At 36.0% G+C, this 27,292-nt stretch overlaps 1 protein-coding gene across 8 annotated transcripts in view; it reads left to right on the top strand.

The window, feature by feature from the left end:
* The window catches only part of MYCBP2 (MYC binding protein 2), a 271,984-nt gene that overhangs the window by 10,982 nt on the left and 233,710 nt on the right, over positions 1-27,292 (top strand). For all 8 annotated transcript variants that reach the window (XM_059995647.1, XM_059995652.1, XM_059995649.1 and 5 more), the window contains exon 2: positions 23,649-23,724. In XM_059995647.1, the coding sequence (XP_059851630.1) occupies positions 23,649-23,724 (76 nt within the window). The remainder of the gene's footprint in view (positions 1-23,648; positions 23,725-27,292) is intronic.

The raw sequence follows: 27,292 nt of genomic DNA, 5'->3' as shown, positions 1-27,292 counted from the left end.
TGTGGATTAATTTTAACTGTTTTATAGATTCTCTGGGATGTTCTGTAAAATCATATCATCATTCTTTCTGATCTCCAGATACCCCTGTGCTCCCCCAACCTTTATTCCAATGACAAGAACCTTTCTACTTCTGTTCAGTGTTGAATAGAAGTGGTGAAAGTTGCATCCTTCCTTGTTCCTAATGTGAGGGAGAAACAATGACAAAGTAGTCTCTTTGTCTTTCACTATTAGCTGTAGATATTTTGATGGCCTTTGCCAATTTGAGGAAGTTCTTTACTTTTCCTATTTTGCTTATGGTTTTTATCATAAATGTGTATTGAATTTTGTCAAATGCTTTTTCTGCATTTATCAATATGATCATATATTAAGAGAATAAAAGGAAAAATTAAATTAATTAATTTTGAATGGTAAGTCAACCTTGCATTCCTGGGATAAAACCTCATATGTGATGTATTGTTGACTTTGATTTGCTTTTATTTGTTAAGAATTTTGGGGTTTATATTCACGAAGGACATTGGTCTATAATCTTTTTTTTGGTAATGTCTTTGTCAGGTTTTGGTATTATAGTTGTCCTTGTTTCAGAAAACCAGTTGTTTAGTAATCTTGTCTGTATTTTTAAAAAGTTTGCATGAGATTGGTCTTATTTCTTCTTGAATATTTGACAGAACTCACTAGGGGTACCATCTGGTCCTAGAATTTTCTTTGAGGGAGGCTTTTGACAGATTCATTTTCTTTAATAGATACAGGGATATTCAGATTTTTTGGTTATTTCTCATGTGAATTTCAGTAACTTTTTTTTTTGAGAAATTTGTCCTTTCATTTAAATTGTTGAAATTTTTGGCATAAAGTTGTTCATAGCATTCTTTTTATTATCCTCTAATGTCTGTGGGGGTCTGTGGGGATAATCCTTTTTTCATTCTTCATGTTTGTGTTTTCTCTTTTTTCCTTGATTAGCTAGAAGTTTGTCATTTTTGTTTATAAGTTCAAAGAATCAACTTTTGGCATTATTGATTTTCTCTAATATTGGTTTATTTTCTATTTCATTGACTTTCCTCTTATTATAATTTACTTCTTTTTTACTTTGCTCTGTTTTTTCTTTTTTAGTTTTTTAAGATGGAATCTTAGGTCATTGATTTTAGATTTTTCTTGTCTTCTAATATAGGTATTTAAAGTGATGGATTTTCATCTAAGCACTTCTTTAGTTGCATCCCACAAATTTTTATATTCAGTATATTCTTTGTCATTTAGCTTAAAATATTTTCTAATTTTCTTTGTAATTTCATCTTTGATTCATGCCTTGCTTAGAATTATTTTATTTAACCCTCATATATTTGATTTTTTAATGTATATTATTATTACTTTCCAATGGACGTTTTATATAATTTCAGTCTTTTAAAATTTATTGAGATACACATTATCTCCCAGGATATGGTCTACCTTCGTGATTAGACCACGTGCACTTGAAAAGAATATGTGTTCTGCCATTTTTGCATGTAGAGTTCTATTAATGTCATGTAGTTAAAGTTGGTAGATAGTGTTGTTTGGCTCTTTTATGTCTACACTCATTTTTTGTCTAGTTCTGTCAGTTGCTGAAAAGGGGTATTAAAAATATCCCATTGTAACTGTGGATTTGTCTTTGTCCCTGTAATTTTGTCAGTTTTAGCTTCATATATTTGGGGCTTTGCTATTATGTACATGTATTTGTATAACTGTTAAAACCTCCTGATAAATTATTCTTTTATTTCATTATGATACATGTTTCTTTATCTCCAGTAAGACTCTTTGTCTTGAAATTACTTTATCTGATATTAAAATAGCCTGTTCAGATTTCTTAGGCTTACTGTGTGCCTGGTGAATTTATTTCTGTCCATTTACTTTTGATCTATCTATGTTTTTTTTTTTTTTTTTTTTTTGCGGTAGGCGGACCTCTCACTGTTGTGGTCTCTCCCATTGTGGAGCACAGGCTCCGGATGCGCAGGCTCAGCGGCCATAGCTCACGGGCCCAGCTGCTCCGCGGCATGTGGGATCTTCCCGGACCGGGGCACAAACCTGTGTCCCCTGCATTGGCAGGCGGACTCTCAACCACTGCGCCACCAAGGAAGCCCTATCTATGTTTTTATATTTAAAGTTTCTCTCCTTTGGGCAGTACACATAGGATTTTGCCTTTTTTTTTTTTTTTTTTTTTTTAATCCATTCTGTCAATCTTTGCCTTTTATTTGGAGAGTTTAGACCATTAATATTTAATGTGATTAATTATTGATATGGTTGACTTTAGGTCTACCATTTTATTGTCTTCTCTTTCCCTCTTTGTTCTTCATTCCTCTCTTACTCCTTTTCTGCCTTCTCTTAGATTATTCTTTAGTATTCCATTTTAATGTAGCTATTGGACTTTTTGGCTCTATCTTTTTGTATTAATTTTTAATGCCCTAGGGATTACAATATAGATAACCTACCCTTTCACAACCTACTTAGAGTTACTATTGTACTGCTTCACTTAAAATAGAGAAACCTTACAAACATACAGATGATTTTTTTTCCCCTCTGCTACATCCCACTCCCTCCTTTATGTTACAGCTCTTATGTATGTTATGGCTGCACACTTTGAAAACCTCATTATGCAGTATTATAATTTTTGCTGTCAACAGTCATACATATTTTAAAGAAATTAAAGGAAAAAAGTATTTTATGTTTACCTATATATTTATTATTTCTGTTACTCTTCCTTCATTCCTGAAGATGCTACATTTCCTTTCAGCTTAAAGGACTTACTTTAGCATTTCTTATAAACTAGTCTACTGGGGATAAACTCTCTTTTTTTTCCTTCCTCTGAGAGTGTCTTTATTTTGCTTTTATTTTTAAAGAATGTTTTAGGGGAACATAGACTTCTGAGTAAAACCTTATTTCCTTTTAGCATTTTCATGATGTTGTTCCACTGTCTTTTCACCATTATGATTTCTGATGACAAACCTTTGGTAATTCAAATTTTATTTCCCTTTATGTAGTATGTCATTTTTCTTTATCTGCTTTCAAGAATTTTTTTGTTTTTGTTCTTCAGCAGTTAGATTTGTTGTATCTGGTCTTTATTTTCTTTGAGTTTCTCCTCTTTGGAAAATGCTCAGCTTCTTGAATCTATAAATTTGTCTTTTACCAAATTTGGGATGCTTTCTGCCATTGTTTCTTAAAATATTCTGCTCGAGTTTCTGTCTTTTTCCCTGCTAAGATTCCAAACAAAACTTTTGAGATTGTCCCACAAGTCTCTGACTATTTTTTCCATTGTCAATTTGTTTCCTCTTTGTTCTTCAGATTGGATAATTTTTATTGATCCATTTTCAAGTTCACAGACTCTTTTCTCTCTCACCTTCATTCATTTATTTTATTTCACATACTGCATTGTTCAGTTTTTAAATTTACATTTGGCTCATTTTTTAAATAATTTCTCTTTGTCTTCTGAGAATTTTTTCCTGTTCAGTTCAACTGTGTTTGCCTTTACTTCATGGAGCATATTTATAATAGTTGCTTTAAAGGTACTGTTGGATAATTATAACATGTGGATCATTTCAGGGTTGGCATCTGTTAATTGTTTCTTCCCTTGAAATTTATCACATTTTCTTTTTGCATTGCGAACATTTTGGATTGTATCTTATACATTATGAGTGTTTGTTTTGAAAACTCTGGGTCTTACCATAATTCTCTGGAGTGTTGATCTTTGTTTCTTTTAGCCGACTCTCAACCCCTTTAGCTTCAGATTGCAAATTTGGTCTTGCCTTTTGTGGGTGGTGGTTTTTAATTCTCAGAGACTTTGCTATGTTGGTATGGGTTTGTCTCATACCTGTGCAGCTCCAGAGCAAGCCTAAGACTTACGTGGGCTTATAGGCAGGATAAGAGAATCCCTTTCTCCAATCTTTCTCCCTTCCAGGATTTTCTCCACATTCTCCAGCATGCAGGAGCCCCTTTCCCCAATTCCTGTGGCCAGAAAGATAGGGTTTCTCTTGGAGTTTTAACTTCTGTGTTGCTGCTCTCTGTATGCAGTGATTGCTTCCTGGCCTTAGAGCAAAGCTGTTAGAGAAAGGAGAAGAAAATAGCAGAGCTGGGAAGCTCACTATCCTGTGGGTCATTTTTCCAAGTTTGACTCCCCTCCACAATATGCTTTTGTTTCCTTTTCAGAGTCCTCAAATAATTTCTTTCTTTCTTTCTTTCTTTCTTTTTTTTTTTTTTTTTTGTATTTTGCCCAAAGTTTATAGTTGTAAACAGTGTGAAAGATAGACTGTATTTGGTTTATGCCACCATACTGGAATCAAAATTCCTTCTCTGGTTGCTTTTAAGATTTTTCTCTTTATTTTTGAGTTTTAGCAATTTGACCATGCTCTTCCTAAATATGTTTTTTCTTAGTGTGTGTTTATCATGTGTTTGGTGTTCATTGAACTCCTTAGATATGTGTGATATAATTTTTGTTTAATTTCACACATTATGCCTTTACTTCCTCCAATATTATTTCAAACCTAGTTTCTCTCATTTCCTTCTGGGAATCCACTTATACACACATGAGGCTGCTTGATGTTGTCCCGTGTTTGAAGGGTCAGCAAACTTGTTCTGTAACGGGCCAGATAGTAAATACTTTATGCTTTGCAGGCTCTCTAGTCTCCCGTGCAATTATTGCAACTCTGTTGTTACAGCTTGAAAGCAGCCATAGGTAATATTTAAACAAATGAGCATGACCGTGTTCTAGTATAATTGTATTACAAAAATAGGTGGCAGGCTAGATTTGGACTGCAGGCCATAGTTTGCTGACTCCAGAGGTGTAGACAGTAATAGTTGCTGGAGCTACGTTGTGAATATAGAGGTAAAATCAAAGAAGTGTAAAACACAGATATTGGCAATAACTAAAATGTGGGTGAAGTGGACAAATTAGAATAAGGCTGTAGGAGAAGAGACTGAAAGATATGTTAGGACTGGATTACTATGTTCCTGAATTGCTTTATTTGAGGACAGAAGTGATAGAGTTAAACTCTCAATTTATAAAAATGTCTATAGCAGTGCTATAAGGGATGAAAAGACATAGATCCCCAAAGCAGGGGTTCCTTTAAAGAAGCAATTGTAGTAGTTCTGACAAGTGATAATAAAACCTGAGAGAAGGCAATGGGAATAGATGAAATAGAACAGATCTGAGAGACATTTTGGTGTTAGAAAGATGATGAAAGAATGACAGGTATAGCAAGTGACTAGATGTCAAATACAGAAATAATAATGCCTTTCCTGTAGGTATTAAGGGAGGGAGGAAGAACTAGTTTCTCAGGAGGCCATTTTTGACACCTTTCTCTCTACATTTTCTTTGTGGGTTACTTCAGTCAGTCCTCTGATTTCAGTAATTACCTAATTGTTTTGGACTTCTTGGTCTGTGGTTTGTAGCTAAAACCTTTCTCTTGGTCTCTAGACCTGTATTTTGAAAAGTCTCCTGCTAGGAGTCTCTCAATCCTGTCTCAAATATATTATGTACAGTATATTCAGAGGCTCCTCATGAGCATACTGTCACTTACATACTGACTCTTTTCCTATAGGTCAGCTAAACAGAAGTCTGAGACATCATCTTGAAGTTGGCATTAAGAGATGATAATGACCTAACACTCACTCACCCCCACCTCCTTTTTTCAGAAGGCTAAGAAAGTCACATTCAGTGGGAAAGTGAATTGAGGTTAGACGGAGAAGGGAGTACAGCATTTAGAAATTAGTGTTTAGAGGGAAAGAAGGAAGATGGTAGCTTGAGGAAGGGGACAAAGAATTAATCTGTCTTTTGGATAAGAGACACTGTAGCAGATGTTCTTAGTGTCCTAGCCATATTTCTTTGGCTTTCATCTCGATATTGTCTACTTACATTTATGAATTTCTGCCTGAGAACTTTCTTACTGGCCATAGAGACATGCTTGGCCTGTGTGCAGGGCAAGCCAGAAATGCCAGGGAGTTAATGCTGTCAGAAAGGCTTTCAGCCACTGATGGATGGGGATATGGTGGATAAATACCTCGTTTTCACATCTCTTCTTTGGGATAACTGAGCTGTGTTCTATACCATCCATTAGAGTTCTCCAGTAGGATCACACTCTGGTTGCCCATCAGGGTAACTGGCTTAATAATACACTCTTTCTTGACTGCCTTCCCTTCCCTATTTCACTTCTGATTTCCCCTATCAGTGTTTTTCCTGGATCATCTCTCAAACAACTACTTGTTCTTGAATCCTTAAATCATGTCTGCTTTTGGGGAAACCCAAACCACAGTAGACACTTTAGCATGGTAATAAAAAGAAATAAAATTTGTTTAGCACTTATTAATAGTAAGCATAACTGTAAGTGCCTCATAATCTAATGGGATAAGTCCTATTTTACAGATGAGCCGACTGAGGCACAGAGCAGTTGATTAACCTTCCCAAGATCACAGAGCTAATAAATGACAGAGCCTGCATTTGAACCTATGCTGTATGTCTCTAAATTCTGTCCTCGTAAGCTGGTAGGCTAAGGGAGAAGAGCAGGAATAATGAGCGAAAAAGAGAGAGTGAGGACAATTAATGGAGTAAGGCCCTCATGGAGATTATTTTGAGGTGGGTGAAAGGAAGGTAAAGGAAGTAGTACATTCTAAATGATGTCCCTTTCAACAATTAAGTAGAGGGTTAGATTATGTGCTCTGAGCTAAATGGGTAGTGGTGGGATTTTGAAGTGACTTGAAAGGTGGTAGATTTTCATGGTGGATGTACCTTTATTGTCAGAGAACATAACTGGCTGTAGACCAGCATTCTGATGATGCTTGTGAACTCCCAGTAGCTATTATTAAGGTTGTTATAGCTTATTGAAAACAATGTAAGTTACCAATATAGAAATGAATATAAATTATGAACAGATAACTCTCATGAGAAGTAATATATGTGCTAAAGATTTAAGCGACAGGAAAAGGAAGAAAAAGGAGCTAATGAAGACTGAGAAAGAATCATCATCAAGGGAGATGGAACACTAAAATAGAGGTTCTTCTAGAAGCTGAGGGTGGGGAGTATTTAAAGAAGTAGACTGTTTGATAGTACTCATATGTAGAAGAATATAAAGGATGAAGACTGAAGGTAAGGAATTCAGTAGGCAACAAGAAAGTTTGTGATGTTGAGAAGTCTCATACACTTGTAGGAGCTTGATGGTAGGGAATTGAAAAAGTTTGAGACAGTTGTTCCTCAAGAAGTTTAGTGATGAAGAGGGCAGAGGGATAGAGAATCATTTAAACTATTTTTTTAAATTGGAGGAGGCCAGTGGGCCTCTAGGGTTAGAAGCCATAGAAGACAGAGATTAAAGAGTGAACAAAGAAAGGGTGTAAGTGGTTGAGCAAAATCCCAAGGATGGTGAATGAGTTGGGGTCCAGTGTATGGTAGGAAGGGTATACTTGGATACGGTAAGTGCTGTCTCTTTTGGGATGGAGGGACTTGAAGGAGGAGATTTAAGTTTTGGAAGAGGTCTCAGGGGCATATTTTCACCCTTTTTATCTTTCTCTCTGAATTCTAGTAATTTTTTCTGATCTCTTCAAATTCTCTCTTCACCGTGTCTAATGCTGTAAAGTCACCTACTGAGTCTTTAGTTGCAGTTATAGTTTTCATGTCTAGAAGTGGGATTTGATTCTTTTTCAGATGTGCTATATTCCCCATACCCTGCAGATATTTTAAAGCTAATCTTTTTTTTTTTTTTTTTCTGTAAAGTTGGTAAGCATAGTTGTGTCCAAAGCTTTTATCTGGAGTCTGTTTGTCCTTCTGTTTTCTTTTTCTGCTAGTTCTCACTCATGGTGCCTTATATCTTTGTGTGCCTGGTTGTTTGACTGCTAACTCTCATTACCCTTCTGGTGGCTCTCTTAGTCCTAGGATAAGTGGACTGTCTTCAGAAAGTTTTATAGTTGCTCCATGGCTTGAGTTTTGCTTGGCCACCTAGGCTCTGTGTACCTAGATTATAAATCTGCATGAGGCATGGTCTAATAAAGTCATAACTTTTCAGAGTCTTTTCCTCCCCTCACTCTCTACTACCAGTCTCTCCCCCACTCTCTTTTTCTTATGCTGCTCTGCCCACTGCCAAGGTAACTTTATTTATAGTCCTTACCACTCCCACACCCTCCCATTCCTATCCCCAACCTAAAGACTTCCAAATAAAATGAAGGGACTGAAGATATATAGGAAATTGTTTGCCTCTCTCTCCTAGATCAACTTGAACTGTTAAAATCTCTGTTCTTATTACTAATTATAAGCCTAGGTTAAGTAAATAAAAGTTTTCTACTTAGTAATCAGACTACTATCCCTCCCTAATTTATTCAGTGTTGCATGAACACAGTGAGTATCATTACATTAATTACACAGGAGAAATGTCTGGCTTCTATAGAAAAACTTCAGTTTACATATGGTGTTTTATAAATTAGTTGATTTTTTAAAATTGGTCTTCTATTTACTGACCTTGATAATTTATTTATTAATTCTTTATTTGTGGATTATTTTGCATTTCCTATAAACATGGTTATGTTGTCTACAAATAAAAATGCTTTACTTTTTCCTTTTCAACCATTATGACTTTTATTTCTTTTGCTTGACTTACTGACTTCCTGTGCAGTATTAAATAGAAATGGTGACAATGTAAGTTCTTGTGTTTTTTCCCATTCTTAGTGGAAGTATTTAATTTTTCATCATCGAATATAATTAAGTATAATGTTAGCTGTAGGGTTTTTGTTGATAATCTTAATTAGATTAAGTAGCTTTCCTTCTTTTCCTACTTAATGAGGCATTTCATCACAAATGATTGTTGAGTTTTATAAAATAACATTTCTGCTTCTGTTGAAATAATAATATTTTTCTGCTTATTCCTCTTATTCAGAATAAGGGGAAACATTTAAAAAATAAATTTTGCATTTTATTTATTATCCTTTTTATATGTTGATGGACACTGAAATTATTTTTAGGTCAATGGCTTTTTTTCCTCATAATTTTTGTATTGAGATATGAAATTCACATACCATAAAATAGACCTTTTCAAAGTATATCATTCAATTATTTTTAATATATTCATAACTTTGTGCAACCAGAACATTTTTATTCACTCCCCAAATAAATCCCATATCCTCTTGTAGTCACTCTCTGTCTCCTTTCCGTCAGCCCCTAGCAACCAGTAATCAGCTTCCTGTTTCTATGGATTTGCCTATCTGGACATTTATATAAATGGAATCATACCATCTGTGATCTTTTGTGGACTTTGCTTCTTTCGCTTAGCATAATGTTTTCAAGGTTTATCCATATCATAGCATGTGTCTACTGCATTCTTTTTTATGGCTGAATAATATTCTATTATATGGATGTGCCACACGTTGTTTAATCCATTCATCAGTTCATGAACATTTCAGTTGTTTCTACTTTTTGCCTATGTAGTATTTTTGTTTCTATGTTCATGGGAGATACTGGCCTGAAATTTTCTTATTTTGAAATATCCTTTTCAGACTTTGGTATCAGAATTATGCTAACCTCACAAAATGAGTTGGGAAATGTTTCTTCTTTTTATAGTCTCTGGAAGAGTTAGTCTAAGACTGATATTGTTTGAAAGACTGTACCAGTGAATTCTTTTAAGTGTTTGAAGGAATTCTCTGGTAAAGCCATCTGAGTCTAGAGGTTTTTTTTTTTGTGAGAAGGTTTTGACTAGGGATTCAATTTCTTTAACAGATATGACTACTCAGATATTGTGTTTTTTCCTTGTTTAGTGTCAAGAAGTTATATTTTTACAAGGAATTTGTCCTTTTATTTAAGTTGTGAAATTTATGGGCAGTGTCTGTAATTATGTCCCCTTTCTAATTTATTTCTCATATGGGTAACTTGTGGTTTTATTTTTTCCTGACCAATCTTTCTAGAGGTTTATTAGATTTATTAATCTTTTCAGAGAATCCGTTTTGACTCCTTGATTTCCTCTATTGAATGGGTGCTTCCTGTTTCATTGATATCTGCCCTTATTTTTATTTCTCTCCTTCTACTTTCTACTTTTATTTTTAAAATTTATTTATTTATTTGGCTGTGCCGGGTCTTAGTTGTGGCATGTGGGATCCTTAGTTGCGGCATGCAGGATCTTTAGTTGCAGCATGTGGACTCTACTTGCGGCATGCAAACTCTTAGTTGCGGCATGTGAGATCTAGTTCCCTGACCAGGGATTGAACCTGGGCCCCTGCATTGGGAGCATGGAGTCTTAGCCACTGGACCATCAGGGAAGTCCCATCTCCTTCTACATTCTTTACATTGAATTTGCTCTCTTCTTTCTAGCTTAAGTTGTAAGCCTACATCATTTACTTTCAAGCTTTCTTTTTTCATTGTATGCATTTGTATGCGGAAAGCTATATATTTCCCCAAAGTACTGCTTCAGTGACATGCCACAAGTTTTGATATGTCATATTTAATTTTTATTCCATTGAAAATATTTTCTAATTTCCATTGTAAGTCTCTATTATAGCTCTTTGACCCATAGGTTATTTAGAAATCTGTTTTTTTAGATTTTTCAAACATTTGAGAATTTCTTAATTTTCTTTCTGCTGTTGGTTTATAGTTTAATTTTTCTGTGATCATCGTCCTTGGAAACATGTTGAGCCTTGGTCTGTTGTCCAGCATATCATCTATTTTGGTAAATATTCTATCTGCCTTAAAAAAGAATGTGTATTCTGCAGTTGTTGGATGTGGTTTTCTATGTATGTCAGTTAGGTCAAGTTGATTAATCATGTTTTTACATTTTCCTGCACCCATGCTGTTTTGTCCTCTACTTGTTGTATCAGTTAGATAGAAGTATGTTAAAATCTGATTTTTTTGACTGTGGATTTGTCTTTTCTTTTTTTACGTCTCTCAGTTTTGCTTTATATATGTTGAAGCTATGCTGTTGTTATTAGATTCATTCGCATTTAGGATTTTTGTGTCTTCCTATTGAATTGACCCTTTCAGCATTATGAAATGTTCTGCTTATCTCTAATAACACTTCTAGCCTTAAAAATTACTTTGTCAAATATTAATATAGCCACACCAGCTTTTTTTGGGAGGCCGGTGAGTGTGTACAAGATATATCTTCTGCAGTCCTTTTACTTTTAGTCTGTGTCCTTTCATTTAAAATTTTGACATAGCAATTTTTAAAGGAAGACCTTTCTTTGGTATATCTTGTAGTGTTGGTATATTAACAAGGAATTGTGTCAACTTTTGTGGATCTAAAATTATCTCTATTTTTGTCTTCATTAAAAAAAATTTTTTTTTCATGTGGACCATTTTTAAAGTCTTTATTGAATTTGTTACAATATTGCTTCTGTTTTTATGTTTTGGTTTTTTGGCTGCGAGGCATGTGGGATCTTAGCTCCCCGACCAGGTATCAAACCCTCACCCCCTGCATTGGAAGGCAAAGTCTTAACCACTGGACCGCCAGGGAAGGCCCTGTCTTCATTTTTAAAGGATATATTTGATAGATATATATAATTCTAGGTTGCTAATCCCCCCTATTCTCCACCCCTCAGCACTTTCAACACAAAGAATAGAAGGTATCAATCTTATTGTTTCTTCAAATGTATCTTTTCTTCTCTGGCTGCTTTTAAAATTTTCTTTCTATCCTTTGTTTCAGCAATTTGACTGTGCCAAGCATCTGGTGTGCCTAGGTGTGGTTTTCTTTGCATTTTCCTGCTTGAGAGTTCCCTGAATTTCTTGAATCTCTGGGTTGATTTCTTTCCTTACTTTTGTAAAATTATCATCAATTATTTCCTCACCTGTTGCTTTTGTTCCATTCTCATTTTCTCTCTCTTTCTGAGATTACAATTACGTGAATATGAGACGATTTGACTGTGTCCTGCATGTTTCATACTCTCTTTTTTGTTCATCACATTATTTTCTCTTTGGGGGAGTTTGGATATTTTTTCTTGGCCTGTCTGCAAGTCAGTGGATTCTGTTTTCCTCTGGTCTATTCTGCTTATTAGAGTCTTTTAACAAGTTCTTAATTTCAGATATTGATTTTTCTGTTCCAGGAAATACACTTGGCTTTTTAAAAAAATTTTTTTTGTTGAAAATTACATCATTTCATCCATTTTGTTCAACTTTGCATCTATGTCAGGTCCTTGCCTCCTAATGTCAGTCTGGGTTATCTTGAGTCTGTCTGATTGTCTGGTTTTCTCTTGATTATCTGTCTATCACATTATTTTGCTTCTTTGGATGTCTCTTAATATGTTTACTTTATGCCTAACATTATGTGTAAAAGAACAGTTAATTTATTTCAGGTGATATTTTCTTCCAGAAAGGTTTGTTCTTTATTGTGCTAGACAGATAGCGTGAGGTGTTGGCTACCTCAGTCCAAATCAGAGATAAAGTCGATTCCTCCATCTGCTGAGATTCTGTCTTCTAAAACTGGGCAATTATGGGAAATCGACCCTGCCCTTTTGGCCCAGCCTCCCTATCTTTCTTCAGTGCCCCACCACTAAGCAGATGTACTCTTAGATGTCCTGGCCACATATTCGGAGCTTTTCTAGATTCCAGTCTGTCATTCCAGCCCATGCAGACATCTATAAAGCACCCGAGTTTTTGGTTTCCTTTAGTGAGCTCAATCCTCACTTGTACCCAAACTCTGCAAATGCCTTCATGCAAGAAAATGCCAGCAATCTCTGCTCAACTTGGAAGTGCTCTTCCATCTCTGGATTTTTACTTCATCCAATCCTCAGTTGCTTCCAGATCTTTCTATATTAGTCTAGTTTTTGAAGGAAAAACAATGGTTGCTTCTATCTGGTATCTTACTTTAGTAAAAGAAAAGTGAAAGTCGGGAGTTTATCTTTGCAGAAAGAAAGGCAGATAATTGTAAGGGTGCTTATTGATATAAGCATAGTGATATTCTGAATATTTTTATCTGTGTTGCATACTAATTTTTTTTCCTTCTGATATGAGCCTGTTTATCAAAATATACTCTAGGTCAAGGGTCAACAAACTATGGTCCACAGACCAAATCCGACTCAGTTCCTTTTTTTGTATGGCCTGTGAACTAAGAATGGTTCTTACATTTTTAAAATACATACGTACATAAATAGCTATATAAATAAAAAAATAAAAGGAGACAAATATTTTGTGACACATGAAAATTGTATGAAATTCAAATTTCAATATCCAGAAATTACAATCGGATTGTAATACAGCCACATTCATCTATTTTTGTGTTGTCTATGGCTGCTTTCATGCTAACAGATGAGTAATTGCAACAGAGATCTTATGGCCCACAAAGTATAAAATATCTATTATCTGTCCCTTTATAGAAATAAATTTGCCTATTCCTGTCTTAGATCATAGACTCAGGAATTTTTCATTTCTCATTTTTAAGGGAAATTGAACAAAAGACTGAAACCCTCTTATTCCATAAGTTCTTTGAGTTTTGAGTTATTTAAATACTAGCATTTTAGAGTTGGAAGGGACCTCAGAGATAATCTCTTTTATCTCTTTATTTTGCAAATGAAGAAACAGATTTAGAGTCAGAGAAGTTTTAAATTAAATTATGGCTAATTTTTGTTTTGTTAGAAAATAGACTCAGTAATAAGTTGTTATAGAAACTAATGATCTATATCATAGAACAACTTGCAAAATTCATTTGTTCTTATTACAGAAGTATTTGGTTTTACTAAACAGTGGTAGCTATTAAGAGAATTTCTTCTTTGGAATTTTTAAAGTAAATATTTTAAAATAAATATTTAGAGCATGTTAATAACCTTTGCCTTTCATTACCACCCGTAATTCTTTCAAATCTCATGGGTATGAGGTTTTTTTTTATGAGAAGACTAAAAATCTTATGGGACCAATTCCAGACATTCTTCATTAAGCTCCTATTGATTTAGGATTTAAAGTCCTAAATCATCAGAAATTCCACAGTGAAATTTTAATGTGTAAGACTTGTTTCTAGAGTTTTTCTTTTATCTCTCCATCCTCAGATACCATGAAAAGTTTATTTAAGCTTAGTTCTGAAATGCAGTCATATAGTGGGATGTTATATTACTAAAAAATAGCATTTTTATTTTCTAATGTTGAATACAGATTTCCTACATATAATTTTTAGCTTATTACTAGCTCTTTTGGATAACTGTCTACTTCTAAAACAGCCAAATCAACAAAAAACACAGTAAAATCAATTTGTGGGGATTTGGGGAAAGCTGATTTTTCAGCTGATTTGTATGCAGGATTTGGTGGGTCCAGATTCATTAAAATTGTGCCAAATTAAATTAATTTTAATTAAACTAATTAAATGCCAAATGCATAAAAAGAAATATTTTAGGAATATGTATAAAGTCATTTGAACTTTAAGAAGGTCTGTTAAACAAAACAGACAAAAGTATTGTTATATGCTTTGGAAAATTTAAGTCCGTGATAAGTAGGCTTCAGGAAATTCATCTTAATTTATATTTATAAATTCTGTTTCTCGGAAGACTGGTTTTGAATGAACCTTCGTGCTTTTCTAAATTGTATAGAAAGGGCTAACCTTTTAGCATTTACATATTCCTTTTGCTCAAATAACTGATTTCACTTAAGTAAACATTGAGTATAAAGGAAAGTTGGTTTCCTAAACCACACATGAAAAATACTCATTGCTTTTCATCAACTTGTTTATTCACCTGATATTTCTTGAACATCCATGATGTGTCAGGCACTGATGCAGGTGCTGAAAGGGAAAATGTTGAAATAAATATTTTTTGCTCATAGTTGAATATATTATGTGAGGAGGTACATCTGTTCATGTGTAGCATTTGATACTATTACTCTCTTTCTCTTTTCTTTTGTAGCATGCTATCTTGGGGAAATCCCATCTATATACATGATTTTCATTACCTCCTTTGCACCAAAATCTGAGTAAAATACTCCCATGGATAATTCCTTAATGGACATTTCTGCTAGATATCCTTTATTTTATTTAATTTTATTTATTTATTTATTTATTTATTTTACATCTTTATTGAAGAATAATTGCTTTACAATGGTGTGTTAGTTTCTGCTTTATAACAAAGTGAATCATTTATACATATACATATGTTCCCATATCTCTTCCCTCTTGTGTCTTCCTCCCTCCCAGCCTCCCTATACCACCCCTCTAGGTGGTCACCGAGCTGAAATCCCTGTGCTATGCGGCTGCTTCCCACTAGCTATCTATTTTACATTTGGTAGTGTATACATGTCCATGCCACTCTCTCACTTTGTCACAGCTTACCCTTCCCCCTTCCCATATCCTCAAGTCCATTCTCTAGCAGGTCTGTGTCTTTATTCCTGTCTTACCCCTAGGTTCTTCATGACATTTTTTTTCTTAAATTCCATATATATGTGTTAGCATACGGTATTTGTCTTTCTCTTTCTGACTAACTTCACTCTGTATAACAGACTCTAGGTCCATCCACCTCATTACAAATAGCTCAATTTCGTTTCTTTTTATGGCTGAGTAATATTCCATTGTATATATGTGCCACATCTTCTTTATCCATTCATCCGATGATGGACAATTAGGTTGTTTCCATCTCCAGGCTATTGTAAATAGAGCTGCAGTGAACATTTTGGTACATGACTCTTTTTGAGTTATGGTTTTCACAGGGTATATGCCCAGTAGTGGGATTGCTGGGTCATATGGTAGTTCTATTTGTAGTTTTTTAAGGAACTTCCATACTGTTCTCCATAGTGGCTGTACCAATTCACATTCCCACCAGCAGTGCAAGAGTGTTCCCTTTTCTCCACACCCTCTCCAGCATTTATTGTTTCTAGATTTTTTGATGATGGCCATTCTGACTGGTGTGAGATGACATCTCATTGTAGTTTTGATTTGCACTTCTCGAATGATTAATGATGTTGAGCATCCTTTCATGTGTTTGTTGGCAGTCTGTATATCTTCTTTGGAGAAATGTCTGTTTAGGTCTTCTGGCCATTTTTGCATTGGGTTGTTTGTTTTTTTTGTTCTTGAGCTGCATGAGCTGCTTGTAAATTTTGGAGATTAATCCTTTGTCAGTTGCTTCATTTGCAAATATTTTCTCCCATTCTGAGGGTTGTCTTTTGGTCTTGTTTATGGTTTCCTTCGCTGTGCAAAAGCTTTCAAGTTTCATTAGGTACCATTTGTTTATTTTTGTTTTTATTTCCATTTCTCTAGGAGGTGGGTCAAAAAGGATCTTGCTGTGATTTATGTCATAGAGTGTTCTGCCTGTGTTTTCCTCTAAGAGTTTGATAGTTTCTGGCCTTACATTTAGGTCTTTAATCCATTTTGAGCTTATTGTTGTGTATGCTGTTAGGGAGTGATCTAATCTCATACTTTTACATGCACCTGTCCAGTTTTTCCAGCACCACTTATTGAAGAGGCTGTCTTTTCTCCATTATATACTCTTGCCTCCTTTATCAAAGATAAGGTGACCCTATGTGCATGGGTTTATCTCTGGGCTTTCTATCCTGTTCCATTGATCTATCTCTCTGTTTTTGTGCCAGTACCATACTGTCTTGCTTACTTTAGCTTTGTAGTATAGTCTGAAGTAAGGGAGCCTGATTCCTCCATCTCCGTTTTTCATTCCCAAGATTGCTTTGACTATTCTGGATCTTTTATGTTTCCATACAAATTGTGAAATTTTTTGTTCTAGTTCTGTGAAAAATGCCAGTGGTAGTTTGATAGGGATTGCATTGAATCTGTACATTGCTTTGGGGAGTAGAGTCATTTTCACAATGTTGATTCTTCCAATCCAAGAACATGGTATGTCTCTCCATCTATTTGTATCATCTTTAATTTCTTTCATCAGTGTCTTATAATTTTCTGCATACAGGTCTTTTGTCTCCTTAGGTAGGTTTATTCCTAGATTTGTTTTCTTTTTGTTGCAGTGGTAAATAGGAGTGTTTTCTTGATTTCACTTTCAAATTTTTCATCATTAGTGTATAGGAATGCCAGAGATTTCTGTGCATTAATTTTGTATCCTGCTACTTTACCAAATTCATTGATTAGCTCTAGTAGTTTTCTGGTAGCATCTTTAGGATTCTCTATGTATACTATCATGTCATCTGCAAACAGTGACAGCTTTACTCCTTCTTTTCCGATTTGGATTCCTTTTATTTCCTTTTCTTCTCTGATTGCTGTGGCTAAAACTTCCAAAACTATGTTGAATAAGAGTGGTGAGAGTGGGCAACCTTGTCTTGTTCCTGATCTTAGTGGAAATGGTTGCAGTTTTTCACCATTGAGGACGATGTTGGCTGTGGGTTTGTCATATATGGCCTTTATTATGTTGAGGAAAGTTTCCTCTGTGCCTACTTTCTGCAGGGTTTTTATCATAAATGGGTGTTGAATTTTGTCGAAAGCTTTCTCTGCATCTATTGAGATGATCATATGGTTTTTCTCCTTCAGTTTGTTAATATGGTGTATCATGTTGATTGATCTGCATTTATTGAAGGATCCTTGCATTCCTGGAATAAACCCCACTTGATCATGGTGTATGATCCTTTTAATGTGCTTTTGGATTCTGTTTGCTAGTATTTTGTTGAGGATTTTTGCATCTATGTTCATCAGTGATAATTGGCCTGTAGTTTTCTTTCTTTGTGACAACCTTGTCTGGTTTTGGTATCAAGGTGATGGTGGCCTCGTAGAATGAGTTTGGGAGTGTTCCTTCCTCTGCTATATTTTGGAAGAGTTTGAGAAGGATAGGTGTTATCTCTTCTCTAAATGTTTGATAGAATTCGCCTGTGAAGCCATCTGGTCCTGGGCTTTTGTTTGTTGGAAGATTTTTAATCACAGTTTCAATTTCAGTGCTTGTGATTGGTCTGTTCATATTTTCTATTTCTTCCTGATTCAGTCTTGGCAGGTTGTGCATTTCTAAGAATTTGTCCATTTCTTCCAGTTTGTCCATTTTATTGGCACAAAGTTGCTTGTAGTATTCTCTCATGATCTTTTGTATTTCTGCAGTGTCAGTTGTTACTTCTCCTTTTTCATTTCTAATTCTGTTGATTTGAGTCTTCTCCGTTTTTTTCTTGTTGAGTCTGGCTAATGGTTTATCAATTTTGTTTATCTTCTCAAAGAACCAGCTTTTAGTTTCATTGATCTTTGCTATCGTTTCCTTCATTTCTTTTTCATTTATTTCTGACCTGATTTTTATGATTTCTTTCCTTCTGCTAACTTTGAGGTTTTTTTGTTTTTCTTTCTCTAATTGCTTTAGGTGCAAGGTTAGGTTGTTTTATTCGAGATGTTTCCTGTTTCTTAAGGTAGGATTGTATTGCTATAAACTTCCCTCGTAGAACTGCTTTTGCTGCATCCCATAGGTTTTGGGTCATCGTGTCTCCATTGTCATTTGTTTCTAGCTATTTTTTGATTTCCTCTTTGATTTCTTCAGTGATCACTTCGTTATTAAGTAGTGTATTGTTTAGCCTCCTGTGTTTGTATTTTTTACAAATCTTTTTCTGTAATTGATAATCTAGTGTCATAGCGTTGTGGTCGGAAAAGATACTTGATACAATTTCAATTTTCTTAAATTTGCCAAGGCTTGATTTGTGACCCAAGATATGATCTATCCTGGAGAATGTTCCATGAGCACTTGAGAAAAATGTGTATTCTGTTGTTTTTGGATGGAGTGTCCTGTAAATATCAATTAAGTCCATCTTGTTTAATGTATCATTTAAAGCTTGTGTTTCCTTATTTATTTTCATTTTGGATGATCTGTCCATTGGTGAAAGTGGGGTGTTAAAGTCCCCTACTATGAATGTGTTACTGTCGATTTCCCCTTTTATGGCTGTTAGTATTTGCCTTATGTACTGAGGTGCTCCTATGTTGGGTGCATAAATATTTACAATTGTTATATCTTCTTCTTGGATCGATCCCTTGATCATTATGTAGTGTTCTTCTTTGTCTCTTCTAATAGTCTTTATTTTAAAGTCTATTTTGTCTGATATGAGAATTGCTACTCCAGCTTTCTTTTGGTTTCCATTTGCATGGAATATCTTTTTCCATTCCCTTACTTTCAGTCTGTATGTGTCTCTAGGTCTGAAGTGGGTCTCTTGTAGACAGCATATGTATGGGTACTGTTTTTGTATCCATTCAGCCAGTCTGTGTCGTTTGGTGGGAGCATTTAATCCATTTACATTTAAGGTAATTATCGATATGTATGTTCCTATTCCCATTTTCTTAATTGTTTTGGGTTTGTTATTGTAGGTCTTTTCCTTCTCTTGTGTTTCCTGCCTAGAGAAGTTCCTTTAGCATTTGTTGTAAAGCTGGTTTGGTGGTGCTGAATTCTCTTAGCTTTTGCTTGTCTATAAATGTTTTAATTTCTCCATCAAATCTGAATGAGATGCTTGCTGGGTAGAGTAATCTTGGTTGCAGGTTTTTCTCCTTCATCACTTTAAATATGTCCTGCCAGTCCTTTCTGGCTTGCAGAGTTTCTGCTTTAAGATCAGCTGTTAACCTTATGGGGATTCCCTTGTGTGTTGTTTGTTGTTTTTCCCTTGCTGCTTTTAATATGTTTCCTTTGTATTTAATTTTTGACAGTTTGATTAATATGTGTCTTGGCGTATTTCTCCTTGGATTTATCCTGTATGGGGCTCTCTGTGCTTCCTGGACTTGATTAACTATTTCCTTTCCTATATTAGGGAAGGTTTCAACTATAATCTCTTCAAATATTTTCTCAGTCCCTTTCTTTTTCTCTTCTTCTTCTGTAACACCTATAATTCGAATGTTGGTGCGTTTAATGTTGTCCCACAGGTCTCTGAGACTGTCCTCAATTCTTTTCATTCATTTTTTTTTATTATGCTCTGTAGTAGTCATTTCCACTATTTTATCTTCCAGGTCACTTATCCGTTCTTCTGCCTCAGTTATTCTGCTATTGATCCCATCTAGAGTATTTTCAATTTCATTTATTGTGTTGTTCATCATTGTTTGTTTCATCTTTAGTTCTTCTAGGTCCTTGTTAAATGTTTCTTGCATTTTGTCTATTCTATTTCCAAGATTTTGGATCAGCTTTACTATCATTATTCTGATATCTTTTTCAGGTAGACTGCCTGTTTCCTCTTCATTTGTTAGGTCTGGTGGGTTTTTATCTTGCTCCTTTATCTGCTGTGGGTTTTTCTGTCTTCTCATTTTGCTTATCTTACTGTGTTTGGGGTTTCCTTTTTGCAGGCTGCAGGTTCGTAGTTCCCGTCGTTTTTGGTGTCTGTCCCCAGTGGCTAAAGTTTGTTCAGTTGGTTGTGTAAGCTTCCTGGTGGAGGGGACTCGTGCCTGTGTTCTGATGGATGAGGCTGGATCTTGTCTTTCTGGTGGGCAGGTCCACGTCTGGTGGTGTTTTTGGGGTGTCTGTGGACTTATTATGATTTTAGGCAGCCTTTCTGCTAATGGCTGGGGTTGTGCTCCTGTCTTGCTAGTTGTTTGGCATAAGGTGTCCAGCACTGTAGCTTGCTGGTCATTGAGTGAAGCTGGGTGTTGGTAGTGAGATGGAGATCTCTGGGAGATTTTTGCCTTTTGATATGATGTGGATCTGGGAGGTCTTTTGTGGACCAGTGTCCTGAAGTTGGCTCTCCCACCTCAGAGGCACAGCATTGACTCCTGGCTGGAGCACCCAGAGCCTTTCATCCACACGGCTCAGAATAAAAGGGAGAAAAAATAGAAAGAAAGAGAGAGAAAGAAAGAAAAAGAAAGAAAGAAAGAAAGGAGGGAAGGAGAGAGGAGGGAAGGAAGGAAAGAAAGAAAGAAGGAAAATAAAATAAGAAAATAAAGTTATTAAAATAAAAAATAATTATTAAGAAAATAAAGTTTTTTAAGGAAAAAAAAAAAAAACGGACGGATAGAACCCTAGAACAAATGGTGGAAGCAAAGCTATACAGACAAAATCTCACACAGAAGTATACACATACACACTCACAAAAAGAGGAAAAGGGGAAAAATATCATAGATCTTGCTCCTAAAGTCCACTTCCTTAATTTGGGATGATTGGTTGTCTATTCAGGTATTCCACAGATGCAGGGTACATCAAGTTGCTTGTGGAGCTTTAATCCGCTGCTTCTGAGGCTGCTGGGAGAGATTTCCCTTTCTCTTCTTTGTTCTCACAGCTCCCAGGGGTTCAGCTTTGGATTTGTCCCCGCCTCTACGTGTAGGTCGCCGGAGGGCATCTGTTCTTCGCTCAGACAGGACGGGGTTAAAGGAGCCGCTGATTCGGGGGCTCTGGCTCACTCAGGCCGGGGGTGAGGGATGGGTACGCAGTGGGGCGGGCCTGCGGCGGCAGAGGCCGCAGTGACGTTGCACCAGCCTGAGGCGCGCCGTACGTTCTCCCGGGGAAGTTGTCCCTGGACCCCGGGACCCTGGCAGTGGTGGGCTGCACAGGCTCCCGGAAGGAGGGTGTGGATAGTGACCTGTGCTCGCACACAGGCTTCTTGGTGGGGGCAGCAGCAGCCTTAGCGTCTCATGCCCGTCTCTGGGGTCCGTGCTTTTAGCCGCGGCTCACGCCTGTCTCTGGATCTCCTTTAAGCAGCGCTCTTAATCCCCTCTCTTCACGCACCAGGAAACAAAGAGGGAAGAAAAAGTCTCTTGCCTCTTCGGCAGGTCCAGACTTTTCCCCGGACTCCCTCCCGGCTAGCCGTTGTGCGCTAACCCCCTGCAGGCTGTGTTCACGCCGCCAACCCCTAGATATCCTTTAAATGTATTCATGTATCTATGGATCCATCCTTGGCCCTCTGCTTATTTTTCTCTGTAAGTAAGGCTGGTAGCTATAGCTCTGAACTTCCTTCTCTTCTCCCTGTCCTCTCTCCTTCCTCCCACTTTCTCTGTCTCTCAAAGTACTGTTGAGTACTTTGTTTCAGGTACTTTTCTGAGCACAGAGGCTGGAGCAGTGAACAAGAACGATTTGGCCTCTGCACTCTTGGAGCTTACAGCTTGGTGAGAGTGATGCATGAAACAAATAATTCCAAACATACAGGTTGTAGGTTACACAATGAGACACAAGTATAAGATGAAATGAGAACGGATGTTAGGGAAACTAGCCTAGTCTGGGACACTCCTGAGTAAGTGACACTTATACTGGGACCTCAAAGATGAATAGGGGTTAGCAAGAGATGTGGGATAGAATTCCCGGAAGAGGGAGAAAAAGCCCCTAAGAAAAAGCTGCTAAGGAGCTTATTAGCAGGTTCGAACAACGGAATAAATAGTCCTTGTGGCTGGAATGTGATGAACAAGTTGGAGAAGGATGCAAAACGAGGTGGGAGAGACTGGTGGAAGTCAGATGTTAGTAGAGGATCTTTTAAACCACGTCAGTGCTTTTGGTCTTTATCTAAGAGAACTGAGAATATATTAGTAGAGTTTATAGTGGGAGAATTACCTATTCGTTTGTTTTTTAAAAAGTTGACTTGAGTGCTTATATGAAAAATGGATTGAAGAGGGGCAGACGTGGATGTGCAGAAATGAAGCTTTTTTATGAAGCTTTCGCAGTGGTCCAGGCAGGAGGTAGAGGTTACTTACATTATTAGCATATCAGCAGTAGAGGTGATGTAGATAGATTCAAGAACTGCTTACAAGATATAATTGATAGGATTTTGTGATTTTTTTTAGTTTAAAGTATGAAGCTGAAGATAGTGTCAAGGATAAATTTTTCATATGCTTGTTCATGTGTATTTTGTTGACGTTTTAGTGTCTTGAGGTCAAACATTTTCAAAATCAAACTCATTTTTTCCTTCTGCAAACTAATTCTTCCCCTTGACTTCCCTGTTTTGTGAATGACATCCCTATCTCCAAGTGACCTAGCCTTACGACTTTTTTATTTGGTCACAGCTTCCACTACATTAGTTACCAAGTGTTAAGGACCTGACCTCTGTAGCATCTGGAGTCTCTCCCTTCTCCTCCTCCGCAAATTCTTCCCTTTTCCTCTTCCTCCTCCTCCTCCGCTTCACCTTTTGTCTTTGTTATAGCAGTAGCATCCTTTTGCTGGATCCTTAAACTATGCTTTTCATCCAGGTCTCTGAGCTCCTTGAGCAAAAGAACTGTCCTTTCCATCTTATGTCTTACGTACCTAGCAGTGTACACTTCAGCATGGTAGATGTAAAAAAATATTAAATGAGATGAAAATACATTTTCCTCAATTTGGGTTTCTTCCATTAATTCTTAGCCACATTAAAAACTTTTCTCAAAGTCATTCAGGGGCTTCCTTTTTCTTAAAGAATAATTTGGTCTTAGGGCTGTGATGTTATGAAAAACTGGCTGCTGGATATGAGAAGTGTATGAGTTGGAGTTTTCCTGTAGTAATTTAGTAAAAATGGGCTCCTGACCCTTTTTGCACTGTAGCCCTGACTACTACAAAGAGCAGATTTTTCTGGGAAGGGAACATAACTGGTATTTATTAGCAGCCCCACTTTTGAATAAAGTTTTAAAAATTTCATTTGATGGCTTTTTACAATTTTTAAATTTTATAAAAGTATTTGCAGAATTCACGTTTAAAAAATAATTTAATGTGTATTTCTTAGCTATCCAGTATTTTGCTGTCATGTCAATAGCTCATATTGTATGTTAGTATCTTATATGTACATCTAGAGTATATTGTTTCATAGAAAGTTTATACAAGAATTATTCATCTGTTTTGGAAGTACCTATTTTTAATAGCTTTATATGTTCTAAAATATGAACTTCCATAATTCTTCAATTTTTTTTTTACATTTTTAGGAATAAGAAAATTTTAAATAAGAAGAAGTTGAAAAGAAAACAGAAGAGCAAATCAAAAGTGAAGACAAGAAGCAAGGTAAAACTGTTAGCAATTTATAGGGAGTAAGGACTTTTTTATTAATTTGAATAAAAATGCCAAAATTAAAAAGGTAATTTTAATTTTGGTAAGAGGTAAGAGGTACAAACTACTATGTATAAAATAAACAAGCTGCAAAGATATATAGTACAATATAGGGAATATAGCCAATATTTTATAATAACTATAAGCGGAATATAACCTTTAAAAATTGTGAATCACTGTGTTGTACACCTGAAACTTGTATAATATTGTACATCAACTATACCTCAATAAAAAAAATAAGGTATGAGTGTAATTAGCAAACCATTTTATTTCTGTGTGCTAAAATAATTTTTAAAAACCCCTTATTATTTGGTCACACTGTTTAGTTTCATCTTTTTGGCATCTTTTTGACCAGCAGCCTGGAAGTTATTATCTGGGTGCTGAAAATTATTTATTATTTATTCTTGTTTTCTTTGATCAGTCCTTTGGGGGAAGATATATATTTCTCTTCTCTTTTTTCACTCTGACTACATGTACTGGAAACTGAGTAAAATTGGCTTGTGAGTTGGGACTTGGATTTGGTTTGTCTCATACCTATGCATACATTATGAATTAGAGAGTATCTTGGTGCATCTATAGACTTTTGACTGTTCTGAGCTTCTTTAGATTGTTGGTGGCTGTACAAAAAAAAGGCAATAGAGAATATTTGAATTAGGTGGTACCTTAGAGATCAAGGATCTGTTCTTCTACCCAGTGCAGATATCTTCTCTATAAAATCCATCTAGTTTTTTCTTAAACATTTTCAGGGACTAGATACAGCTTTTTGTAAAAGAATCTCTTTTCTAATGAACAGTAGCAAGAAGCTTAGACAGGAGGAAGAAAGCAATCATACTTGTGATTTCTGAAGAGCTCTACTTTTGGTTATAGAAACAATCACTTAGCTTGGGTTGTATATCATATTTAAGCTCTAGAGACAGTTGTTTCCTGCACTTTTTAATGAGTATTTTTGCTCTTATAACTGAGAGAAATCTCCTTTAAAGTAGTGAACCAAAAATAGAAGGATAAGGGATGGAACTGATCAGTTGGACCCAGAGATTATAATAATATCATCAAATCCTCTTGCTTCTCTTTTCCTCTGAGTGTGGGTTTATTGCCTGTGGCTGAGGACTAAGGCTGCTGGCAGCTCCAGCTTTATTTTCTTTAAGCAAAAGGCGATTTCTTCTACTAGTTGTGGCAGAAAATCTTGGATAGGGTTTTTGATTGACCTGCATCATTCACTTTGACCTGGAAGATGGGGTACTTTGATTGGTTAGACTGAGTTATGTTTGTAACCTTGTGATGGACTATAGGTGAGCACCCTGATTAGCAGGCTATGTGGAATGGGAGGAGTGGTTGCCCTAAGGGAAATGTTGCTGGGTGGGCAGATGAATAATATATGTTCACTATATCATGTCGTACTACTGCTTTGGGGACAGAAGAGGGAAGTGGAAAGCATTCTTACTATACTTAGTATGTGAAAACCTTTAACAAGTAAATAGTCATTCAGATTTACTACTTCTAACCCTTTTCCACTTTTTGTTGCTGTGTGCAGAGTTGGAATATGGGAATATTGAAAATCTTTTAAAGCCCTTTTTAAGGTTTCATTTGTTGATTTTCCTAAAAGTGGTGGCATGTGATATCCAGGAAGATATGGGACGTCAAGCTCTTTCTTCCACTTCAGTTCTGTCTCTAACTAGCTTTGCTCCCTTCATAATTCATCTTTCTTCTGTTGGCCTTCAGGTTTTATATCTGCTTTTTTAGGAGCAGCTTGTGATAAGACTGATATAAAAAAACTTCATTTACACCTCAGACTTTAATTGCACACTGACTCTGTGCAGGCCTTGTGCTTGGTATTTGGGATGCAAAGATGAGTAAGAAACATTTACTGCTCATAAAATGGTGGTGTTAGTCTCTTTGCCCTCTATTACTGTTTTTGGAGTATTTTTTATCCACTCTCTTTTTATAAAAGTTATTTTTAAAATGCCATTTAGCTATACTTCTTCATCTCCTTCTTTATTGCTGTCATTGACCCCTCTGTTTCTCCATTAGCCATCTCCTTCATTTACTTTCCTTCTTATCCAGTATAGATGCTACAGTATTTTTAGAAAAATTCTTGCTTAATCTCCTGTATTAGTTCTTTATGGCTGCTGTAACAAATTACACAAACTTTATCGCTTAAAACAATATAAATTATCTTATGGTTCTGGAAGTCTGAAGTCTAAAATGGATCTCACTGGGCTAAAATCAGAGTGTCAGCAAGGCTATATTCTTCCTGGAGGCTCTAGAAGAGAATTCATTGCCTTGCCTTGTCTGGCCTCTAGAGCCTGCCTGCATTCTTTGGGTTGTGCTTCCTTCCATCTTGCCACCCTCTCCCATTTATAAGGACCCTTGGGATTACTTTGGGCCTACCTAGATAATCCATAATAATCCCCCATCTCAAAATTCTTAATTTAGTCATATCTGCCGGCTCCCTTTTGCCATGTAAGATGACATATTCTCAGGTTCTAGGGATTAGGGGGTATATATTTTTGGAGGCCATTATTCTGCCTACCACATCTTCCTTTCTCTCATGTACATTTGTTGGATTTATCTGACAAAACTCAGTCCTGTACAAATCCAGCCATCTTTCCCTCTTTCCCTGCAGGTGAGTACCATGTACTGCTAAAAGGAGTTAAACAAGAATTTATTGATACCAGTACAGTTTCATGATTACCAGTATCAAATGGACCATCCATAGCCAGACTCTCTTCTTGTTTTTTCTGGTCAGATAGTTCTTCCAATTTTCCTGTGGCTATTTCAGACCTTTGCCACTCTCCTCAAACTTCTGATAAATTCTGCTCTCCAGCAAATGACTTCACTGCCTTATAAGAGAAGTCAAATCCATTACACAGGAAACTTCCTCAGCATCCTGCTACCAAATGTATCTGCCTTAGATCAGGTTCCTTAATAGTAGAACCTGAGACAGGGATATAAAGTGTACAATTCAGTGAGTTTTGAAAGATACAATCAAGGTTTAGAAATTTTCCATCATCCCCAAGGCTTTCCTCATCCTCTGCTGCATTCCATCCCTCCTTACAGCCCTAGCTGTACACAACCACAGGTATATTTTCTGTCATTATAGATTATTTTTCATTTTCTAGAATTTCATATAAATGAGATCATACTGGGTATAGTCTTGCATCTGGCTTCTTTCCCTCAGCATAATGATTTTGAGTTGTGTTGATGTAGTTGTATATATTAATAGTCTTTCCTTTTTTTTTTCTGATTAGTATCCCATTGTTTGGATATATCCCAATTTGTTAATCTGTTCATCTGTTGATGGACGTTTTAGTGTTGTTTCCAGTTTCTGTCCCTTGCAAATAAAACTGCTATGAACAATTTGTGTATTAGTCTTTGTGTGGGTATAAGTTTTTGTTTTTTGGGGAGGGTGAATACCTAGGAGTGGGATGATTAAGTGATGTTTTCTTCGATGATTTGCCAGAAGGACTCATAAGACTCGAAAGCAATTTATACTAATGGCTAAGATTTATTACAACAAAAAGTA

Source organism: Delphinus delphis, chromosome 18 (assembly GCF_949987515.2).
Source record: "Delphinus delphis chromosome 18, mDelDel1.2, whole genome shotgun sequence".
Classification (NCBI taxonomy): domain Eukaryota; kingdom Metazoa; phylum Chordata; class Mammalia; order Artiodactyla; family Delphinidae; genus Delphinus; species Delphinus delphis.
Note: the sequence above shows the minus strand (reverse complement) of the source record. Positions and strands in the feature narration are given on the sequence as shown.